At 35.3% G+C, this 11,044-nt stretch overlaps 1 protein-coding gene and 1 long non-coding RNA gene across 2 annotated transcripts in view; one reads left to right on the top strand and one right to left on the bottom strand.

Annotated features, from left to right (window-relative positions):
• The window catches only part of LOC140141551 (uncharacterized), a 35,504-nt gene that overhangs the window by 2,070 nt on the left and 22,390 nt on the right, over nucleotides 1-11,044 (bottom strand). The window lies entirely within an intron of this gene.
• Nucleotides 86-4,533, top strand: LOC140140822 (uncharacterized). Its single transcript, XM_072162577.1, has 5 exons — nucleotides 86-438; nucleotides 1,301-1,387; nucleotides 2,300-2,575; nucleotides 3,436-3,645; nucleotides 4,048-4,533. Exons 1-5 carry the CDS (start codon nucleotides 286-288, stop codon nucleotides 4,273-4,275), a joined length of 954 nt encoding a protein of 317 aa, XP_072018678.1. The 5' UTR covers nucleotides 86-285; the 3' UTR covers nucleotides 4,276-4,533.

Here is an 11,044-nt window from a genome sequence, read left to right as displayed (position 1 = left end):
TGTCCTTGCATTTAGGCGCCACACAACTAGCCACACAACCCCTGATGTAATGTGGGCGATCCGCGCGACTACGCAAACTGCAGGTTTTGCGTTGCGCGTAAAAAACGTAGACAACGCGTACAAGATGTGTACGCGTTGTTACTACGACACCCGATACTATGGTCCGATGGTCAACAAACCATTTCGCTGTGAGATCATTATTGTTACAGCAGCACTTGCAAAGAGCTTAGAATTAATAATTTGTCATAGGCTATTTATCGAATTTCGGATAAAAAAATTATCATAATGGGTTGCGAGTTCAGCAAACCGAAGAGAGAGAAAAAGACTGATGCAAAGTGGACGAAACGACTGCGATTCTGGACTTACTGCACCAAAGAAACAACAGTAGTGCCAATCCGATTAGAGCCACCTCGGATAATGAAAGAAATTGTGTTCAAGGTATGTAGACGACACTTTCGTCATGTTCGTTGTTACACTTCCACTATTCTGTCTGTTTATGAGCTTTCCCCCCCGATTGTTAGCTCTTAACAATAACAAACGTTTAAAAAACCCGTGAAATTTGATAATGTAGGTAGGCCGGTAGGCCCCCTATGCGGTAATAGGGGCCTACAATTGGGAGGCCTAATACCATAACTTTCGTAAAAAACAATGATCATTTTTTTTTTATCAAACTTTGGGGTAGGGTGGTATGAATAATAATTTGCTCCGGGCGGACACACGCTTGGAAGTTGGGTCCTGATGAACCAGTCCAGGCTCATGCAAAATGCTCAAGTCAATCCAAGATGTGAGTGCGGCCTGAGAGTTAGTCTCCTACGCAGTCAGTTTGGTTACACTCCCTCCACATGTGGAGGGAGCACAACCAAACTGGCTGCGTAGGAGACTACGATTTGAGATTATTCCGACATATTATCATAATCTAAAAATTATGATAATATGTCGGACCAACAGAAAATCATCCCGTTTTACTACAAATAGAGCGAATTTGACAGTTTGCTCATAGATTTAAGTTGCAACATGTGTAAGTAGGCCTATTAGGAATATGCCAAAAAATCTGTTTTGAAAAAAATAAAGATATATTCTGAAAAAAGATCGTACGTTAAGGCTTTAACTTTTGGGAAAAATAATTTTAACTATCAATTTTCATCAAACCCTACTGTTGGCTCAGCACAGCTTGTGTTTTTAAACTGTCAACGCTACGCTTATGTCAATCGGCATCGGGGCCTATTGATTAATTTAAATTGTTAGGATAGAATTGCAACCCCAGGATTCAACCATTTTCAAAAATGTATATCATTAACAGGATGTTGAACCTTCGACGCCCGAACCCATCGACATTGCCCCACCAAATGTCCTGGTCTTGGAATCGGAGATGAAGCGCAAGTCAAAGGTACGTCAATAACCAATTATGTGATAACGTGTGTTACAAAACTTTGAACTAATTTTTGCTCCAGTTTCTTACATTCTCTAATAATATTTTTGGAATAGGGATCGGTAATAATGAAAGTCGATAACGTTTGTGACATCATACGGAATGTTTTTCGGGTGTGTGTGTGTGTGTGGGGGGGGGTAGGAAATTAGGCTTCTGCCGGAACTTGTCTGAAGTGTTTGAGACTTACTGCCCGAGTAAAGGCCCACTTGTGCTTTAGTGGCAGACATAAAATATTCTGGGCTATAATTATTTTCCTACGAAGTATTTTTTTTTTTGTGTTGCCTATGGTAACAAGTGTTATTTTGGTCTGTATAACGTTTGTGACATTTCTTGCCTATTACAAGGGGCAGTCAAAAAGTTCGTAGAACAAGGTTTGTCGCACGGTAATGAATTTGGTCTCATTTGAAAACTTGTTCCTTTAAAACATCACTGCAAAAATATTCGATTTTTGCATCAATGTTCACCATGTTCAAGAGTGAGATAGAAAGAACTTGGCTATAGCACTCTTTCAAGTACCTTGTTCTACGAACTTATTGACCGCGCCTCGTACCTCTTGGACGTGTTATAAGGACACTCAAGAAAAAGTTTTTGGTTTTTGATAATTGAACAAAACAAAAAAAAGTGTTTTTTCTCTGCCTTTATAGAACCGTTTTCAGGTCTGAAATGCAATGATTATTAAGCGTTTTAGAACACGTACGGGTTCTAGATTAAGCCCTATGTCAGGTTCTACATTATCGGATGCTCCGTTTTAGGTTCTAATTAAAACCATTTCATTTTTATTGTAGCGTCGCTAGAGAAATACTTAAAATAAGGTGAACATTACAAAAACTATTGGTCTTCTTCCATCATTCATGTCATTGCTCATTTTAGGAACAGTCAGTCCAACAAAGGGAGTCTGATATTTCCGATCAACCCTCAACGTCAGCCGATATTTTGGCTGATCTTCGATCAAGCGGTATCATCGTGGATTCTGCAACTCCCTCAGGATGTTCCTTTGAAGTACCAGTGACAGATGCTCCATCAGTCAAACGGAAACCACCGGCTAGGTTGGCAAAGTTGATCAAGGCACCAAAGGCTAGAAAGACCAAGGAGCAGAAGAAAGAAGAATTAATGGCCAAATTGAGGAACGCTGAGCAGCGCAAAGAGGTAATGAGTGAGAGAAGAAAATTAGCGTTTGTCATCATCAGAAGGATTTCTTGGGAAAACAGCCTGTTTAATTGCGGAAAGACGCTTTTCACAGACCTCATTTTTTAATCATTTTGCAATAGGCCTAGTAATATTGCTAGACAAAAGATAGAATGTTAAATTGTAATGCAGCACATCAAAAGTGGGGACTTTGCGGCAAAGTGATTTTCAAAATATATTAAAATAGAAATAAAGAAAATTATTAGAAATTGGGATGCTTTTTCAAAATTGACATCAACTGCAAAACCCCCCTTTGATGTGCTGCATCACAAATGCAATTTACGAAAATATGCTGTTGGAAGGTCACCTATCGTGTTCCTAAGTTGAAGACTGAGGTGCTATATATTTTGAATCTCTAGTCTAAAGACAACAAAATAATCATAGAGTCACCTTCCTCAGACCATATCTTCCTTCCCTTTTCTCTCTCCCTTCCATCATGTCCATCTCCTCTCTCTCCTCCTCCCCCCTCCTCTCCCCAGGTCCGGATTTACCTTTTGGGGGCCCTGGGCCAGGCCAAAATTTGGAGGCCCACACGCACCGTGAGGAAGGCATGTGCACTCAAGTGGCCAAGTTTTTAGATTTTAAAAAGGGCATTAGCCAGTACGCGCGAAGCGCGTGAAATGTTGCAATTTTTGTAGGCTATTTTGGCCCAAAACATGGCGCCTCTCCATCGCTCCCACTTTTCATCTGTTAAACATGCTATTTGTTTATAAGATTTCAAGATTTTCGGGTTTTCTAAAGGGATTATATAATTTTTATACACTAACACCACACCTTCGAATTTACCCAAAATTGACTTTCTGTTATTTATTTATTCATAGGATCTTGAAAACAAGTTCTATCAACGCATGCGTGAGCATAACCTCCGACGTGAGACAAACAAGACCGTGGTTGACTCCAACGATGACTGGTCCAAGTGCAGCCTTGAGGCGAAGATATTGGCCAAGGAAGCAGTGGCTGCTACCCTCAAACAGGAATTGCTTCAAGAAAAACTGGACAAGATGAAGAAAAGAGAAGAACGACGTAGCAAGGTCAGTGAATGATTTGTAATATTTTTGTTAAGTTCTCTTATCCTATAAAGATTTCAGTTCATTTCCTAACTATTTCCCTCTCTCCCTCCCCCTCCACTCCGCTCTCTCTCCCTCTCTATTTACAAGCCGGTATGCAATATGGGTCCCCCAAAAGTCCCTCCAAAAGTCCGCTTTTCATTTTTCTTTTCTTTTCCTGTATCTGTCTCCCTCTCCCCTTTGTTTCGTTGTTCTTTTTTATTCTCATCATTGGTGGCGGAAGCAGGGGGGGGGGGGCGTCACCACCTTCCATTTTTTTTCTGGTTGAAAAAAATGTACACACACCGTTCTCCAATTCCAGCTTCTCTGTTGTCAAAACTTCTTTCTCCGCATACTGAAAAACGTATACGTTCTTAATGTTTCCAGGTTCTTCAGAAGAAACGCAGTGGCCGCATTCATTCCTTGAAAGCTAAGATCTCACGTCAGAACAAAGTGGCCCCATTGATCATCTGTGAACCAGCGCCGACGATCACACAGACATCAGGGGACAACTCATCTGGCGTTAAACCGCTTAGTGGCGCCGCTTCAGCTTCTGCTCCGGCTCCTAAAGATTACAGCAATTGGGATAGCATGTTTGGTCCTCTTACCAACTGAAACCGTGGCATGGGGGGGGGGGGGTTGGAATGATGTGTAATAAGATGGGAGGGAGGGTATTGTAAAATGTCCCCTTGTACGTTTAACAGGAGCTATGACTTTTGAATGCATGGAATTAGATTTCATACCGCCAGTTTTTTTAGACAGTTATCGACATCATGAGCCAAAATAGCCTCATATTGGTGTCATAGTTCACTAACCTACATTCAGAGATCGTAGGGTCACAGAACCGCGTCCTAGTTGATGAGCATGTTTAATTGGTGCCCGATGGGTTCAGTCTTCACTGACAATGTGTACGCATGATGGTTCCAATTAGGGGTACTTTTCAAGAAATGTCCGCGGAATTTTCGAGGACAAAATTGTTCGCGATTGTCCAAATTAGGGATGTTTTGGAGCAAAATTGTCCTTGAAATGAAAAATAGGGTGTATTTCCAGGACTTTCGTCCGCGTTTTACTGCTACAGTTTTCGTTATTGTCCTCATTTCCCCGTGAAATAGGGGGGAAATTCAAAAGCGTCCTTGAAATGGTAAAAATAGGGGTATTTATTTCGGAAAAATGTCCTTGATTCCTGGTGATAAGGGGATGAAATGAAAATGCGTCCTCAAAATGATAAAAATAGGGGAGGTATTTGGGGGCAAATTGTCCTTGATTTCGCGCAAAATAGGGGGTAAAATTGCTGCAAATGTCCTCGATTCCCCGTGAAATAGGGGTCATTTTCAAATCCTGGAACAGTCATACGTCCTACCTTTAAATACAAACTGAACCCACCGGGAATTGGTGCTGCTTACATTTTAGTTGAGATTTCGATTCAAACATCTAACCTAAAATGCCTATTTACTGGACCGGCCGCGTGGAATAGGGGACTTTTAAAACAATGCCTGATGATCCGTTTTGCATCATTGTACCAAAACCGGGGACAACGTATGGATGGCCGATAACATCAAAATACGCCTAAGATTACACGTCTAACCTTAGACGTCCAAGATGCATCTTGGACGACCAAGAATTTGGTTGTACACTTTTTTAATTATGTAATTGATTAATTATGTAATTGAAAAATTGTGTAATTGATTAATTGTGTAATTGATTAATTGTGTAATTGTAATTGATTAATTGTGTAATTGATTAATTATGCAATTGATTAATTATGTATTTAATTAATTGTGTAATTGATTAATTGTGTAATTGATTAATTATGTAATTGATTAATTGTGTAATTGATTAATTGTGTAATTGACTAATTGTGTAATTGATTAATTGTGTAATTGATTAATTGTGTAATTGATTAATTGTGTAATTGATTAATTGCGTAATTGATTAATTGCGTAATTGATTAATTACGTAATTGATTAATTGCGTAATTGATTAATTGCGTAATTGATTAATTGCGTAATTGATTAATTGCGTAATTGATTAATTGCGTAATTGATTAATTGCGTAATTGATTAATTGCGTAATTGATTAATTGCGTAATTGATTAATTGCGTAATTGATTATTGCGTAATTGATTAATTGCGTAATTGATTAATTGCGTAATTGGTTAATTGCGTAATTGCTTAAGGTTATACAGGATTTTGAACTTTTGTGTAGGCAAATTGGCTGCACGTAGCCACCTAAAATATTTTGTTTTTCAAAAAATAAACATGGCAGGCCTAAAAATCATACTTCATCTTAAAGTTGACACTCTAATAATTATTATTGTAATACTTTTAACGTCATAGCTCATACACAAATGTACTTTGTAAGTGTTTCAATTTGTGTTCAATTTCATGAGCACAAGGTTTTTTGGGAAAGAGGCCAGGAAAATATGGGGAGAGGGTCCAATTTCATTGCGATTTCGCATATGTGTTACAAACAAACCAACGAAATAATGTACCTATTTATTCTTTCGATAGGTCCTCCTGATTTAAAACAGTAAGCTTACATGTTCACAGAATGTCAATGAAAATGATGGGGTAAATGTCGTCTTTTTGCAACAACAATATTAATTTAGTGTGCCAATATATTGACACAATTATTCCCTACATTATTTCTTTGAAGTATCAGCTAACACATGCATATCAAAATTTTATGAATCAGCTGCGGGAAACATTAAAAATAATTTATTTCATCTCAGCATATCAGGCCAAATGGTCTAAAATGGAGTTCTGAGATATCCACACATTTAGTTTCAAGTACTCACATTTTCTGCTATTTCACAGTATCAATTCACAATCCCATAATATTCCAGGTGCAGTGCTCCTGTATTACTACTGATAATCCTTACTGCATGGGAAGTATCAATTGATTTTCACAAAACTTGCAGAAATTGACAAATTTCTGCCAAAACTTCCACACTATCTATTATCATGTTCAAACCATGTGCTAACTTGTTTACAATGCTAGTTAGTGTTGCCAGAGCCAAGGTGATAGTACTTATTTTATTGATTTTGTCTAGTATAGTGCTGGTTGAATACTCATGCTCCACTGTGCATATGCTTCAGTGATTTTAGCAATCAAATGAAAATGATAGGGTTGCCAGTTCATGCACTGGAATAATAATCACTATAAGGGGCACATCACTAAATAAATGTCCCATTGAAATACATGTGAAAATACAATAAAGTAACTAGGTGCATAATAATTATGAGTCCTGGGGAGGGTAGAATGGGGAGGGGGAGCAGTTTTGGCAAACATTTACAGTGCATCTTTATAAGGCTTAGGAAACACTACAGAAACATTCAAATCTGCATCATAATATCTAGGCCATTTAAAGTTTCCACATTGGCAAAGTTAGGCTGGCCGAGAGCAGGGCCAGGGAGGATGACAGGAAATGTTGGCATACCTTTTAAAATCTAACCCACGGGCCCCCCATGTATATTTGGGATTCCCCTTCCAAAGAAAAAAAATGATAGCCCTCACACCTTCTCTTTCTTCCATGAGTTACACCAAATGCGGAAGGATTTAGTGTAGTGTCCCCTTAAAACAAGAACTGTCTTTAAAAAAGAATTAGTGCTGTGGGATATCTAGAGCAAATATTGATACACAAAAATAATTTTAAAAATACTTTGTTGATACAATTTTTTCAATCTACATCTCTGAGATGTTTAATATATACATATACTTCATAAATAAAAATTAAAAAACAAAAGACAAGTTGAGTGGAATTTTCACCCTCCGTAACCTTAATTGCGTAATTGGTTAATTGAGTAATTGATTAATTGTGTAATTGACTAATTGTGTAATTGGTTAATTGTGTAATTGACTAATTGTGTAATTGACTAATTGTGTAATTGACTAATTGTGTAATTGGTTAATTGTGTAATTGACTAATTGTGTAATTGACTAATTGTGTAATTGACTAATTGTGTAATTGACTAATTGTGTAATTGACTAATTGTGTAATTGATTAATTGTGTAATTGATTAATTGTGTAATTGATTAATTATGTAATTGATTAATTATGAATTGATTAATTGTGTAATTGATTAATTGTGTAATTGATTAATTGTGTAATTGATTAATTGTGCAATTGATTAATTGTGCAATTGATTAATTGTGCAATTGATTAATTGTGCTATTGATTAATTGTGGAATTGATTAATTGTGCAATTGATTAATTGTGCAATTGATTAATTGTGCAATTGATTAATTGTACAATTGGTTAATTGCGCAATTGATTAATTGTGCAATTGATTAATTGCGCAATTGATTAATTATGTAATTGATTAATTATGTAATCAATTAATTATGAAAATAATCAATTATGTAATTCATTAATTATGTAATTCATTAATTATGTAATTAATTAATTATGTAATTCATTAATTATGTAATTCATTAATTATGTAATTCATTAATTATGTGATTCATTAATTATGTAATTCGTTAATTATATAATTCATTATGTTATTTATTAATTATGTTATTCATTCATTATGTAATTCATTAATTATGTTATTCATTAATTATGTAATTCATTAATTATGTAATTCATTAATTATGTAATTCATTAATTATGTAATTCATTTATTATGTAATTCATTAATTATGTAATTCATTAATTATGTAATTCATTAATTATGTAATTTATTAATTATGTAATCCATTAATTATGTAATTCATTAATTATGTAATTCATTAATTATGTAATTCATTAATTATGTAATTCATAAATTTTGTAATTCATTATGTAATTCATCAATTATATAATTCATCAATTATGTAATTAATTATGTAATTAATTAATTATGTGAGTAATTAATTATGTAATTCATTAATTATATAATTAATTATTATGTAATTAATTGGGTAATGTAATTAATTAATTATGTAATTAATTAATTTTGTAATTCATTAATTATGTAATTCATTAATTATGTAATTCATTAATTATGTAATTAATTAATTATGTAATTTATGAATTATGCAATTAATTAGTTATGTAATTAATTGTGTAATGTAATATTTTAATTATGTAATTAATTAAATATGTAATTAATTAATTATGTAATTAATTAGTTATGTAATTAATTATGTATGTAATTAATTAGTTATGTAATTAATTATGTAATTAATTAATTATTAATTATGTAATTAATTAATGTAATTATGTAATCAATTATTTGCATCTTGGACGTCTAAGGTTTGGCCATCTGAGGTTAGACATCTTTTGTTGCTATCGGTCTTCCGTAACAGCGCCCTCGGATTTTGTTCAGCATTGTCGAACAAGTATCAGTGAGTTGCGACCTACTACCTCTGTGTACACATTTTGAAAGCAATAGTTTTATCACTCCTAAATTTGGTTATAATCAAATTAATTATTATAATTGTTATTTTTAACCTTGATTTAGATTAATGATGCTATATCGATGAAGTAAAACTCGTCGGAATTTATTTGACACACAAATGAATTCATACACATTTAATTGTATCTTGCTATGCTTTGTCATGGTATCGATAATGTACGAAATCAATTATCAACTTAAGGAAACTGGTACATCAATTATTCTTATTATATAATCATAAAAGCTGCAAACTTAAAAAAATCTCTTTTATCATGTAAACAAATTATGCTGAGTAAAAAAAGGAAACAATTGTCATAAATATTTTGTTGTTGCTGTTTTTTTATGTCCGGCATTAAGGGAACGTTCATAAATACTTTGGTAGGGGGGCTGGAAAATTTTGATTTCGGTATGTCAAAACTTTTTTGACCCCCCCCTCTGTCTGTATGTTAAACTTTTAGAACCCCCCTCTTTATGGACTGAAAACTTTTTTTTGACCCCCCTTTTGTATAGCCTACACCCAAACTTTTGACCCCCCCTCCCCCCACACACACATAATGAAGGTATACTAGTACTTAAAATATGCTTTATTTTGGATTAAACGTATACAGTTTCAACCTTGTTACAAATTCAAGCAAACAGATCCGCAATAAATTTATCATTTATCAGTGTCACTCTTTAATACAGGCCTTATGTCTATAATAGGCCTAAATTGTCAGGACATCATAAAATATAAATAAATTGCTTTCAAATAAGATCTCAAAAGTTATTGTATTGATGTATCAGTGGTGTATCCAGCTTTCTTGTTTGGGGGGGGGGGGGGGAAATAAAATTTTTGGGCACAGACGAAAAACAATTGCAGTTGCTTTACATACATATACCGGAGCTTTAAAAAATGCTTAACTGGATGTGCGCGCGTAGCGCGGAAAAATTTTGTATTTTACTCTATTTATGCCTATGATCGAGATGAAAAAGGCTTTATCGTGACAATGTGCTCGCTTAGCGCGCACAAATTTTGTATTTAACTTTTTAGACCCCCCTTTATGGGTGTCAAAACTTTCTTGACCCCCCCTTTTGCCCCTTTTGCCTTTTTGGAAGGTCAAAACTTTTTTGACCCCCCCTACAAATTTTCCAGCCCCCCACCAAGGTATTTATGAACGTTCCCTAACAGCTGAAATAGGGCGATAACGCTGGCTTTGGTTTGGGTAGGGGGAGATATGGTTGGGATTCTGAAACAGATATCCCCCTCACCTTATTTGGAATTTCATTGGCTATACACACACTTTCAATCATAACTCATTGAGTATTCAGGCATATTTTGGCCCAACTCCCATTCGATATCAGTGGTAGGTGGGTATTGATAAATCACTTGATATCGGTGTTGGTTGGGCATTGATAAACTACCTGGTATCAGCATGTAGATGGGCACTGTTAAATTACCTGATATCATCAGTTGATGTAAAACTACCTGATACCAGCACTAAATGTGAGCATTGATAACTGCCTGATATCATCAGGAGTTTCATTATAGATGGCCATTGATAAACAACCTGATATCAGCAGTAGCTATTGGGCATTGATAAACATCCTGATATCAGGATATCAGCAGTAGATATAGGGAATTGATAAACTACCTGATATCAGCAGTAGATGGGCATTGGTAAATATTAGGCCTACATGATATCAGTAGTATACGGGCATCGATAAACTACCCTATATCAACAGTATAGATACAGGGCATTGATAATTACCTGATATCAGCAGTAGATATAGGGCATCATTCAGGCCTTGCCGTCTAGATTTTAAAGGCGTGTGGTTAATCACTCGCTAGCATGATGCTAGGCGAGTGGTCGAATCACTCTCTTGACAGTCGCCATGATGCAGTCATGTCTACAGTAGAATTCAACTCGACCTTTGCAGGACTTAAACCCCATTAAAAGCTATTAAACCAAGATAACACTAATTGAAAACAGCTCAACTGATTAAATCCTATCTTCTCTGGTTAA

This window comes from Amphiura filiformis, chromosome 19 (assembly GCF_039555335.1).
Source record: "Amphiura filiformis chromosome 19, Afil_fr2py, whole genome shotgun sequence".
Classification (NCBI taxonomy): Eukaryota; Metazoa; Echinodermata; class Ophiuroidea; order Amphilepidida; family Amphiuridae; genus Amphiura; species Amphiura filiformis.
Note: the sequence above shows the minus strand (reverse complement) of the source record. Positions and strands in the feature narration are given on the sequence as shown.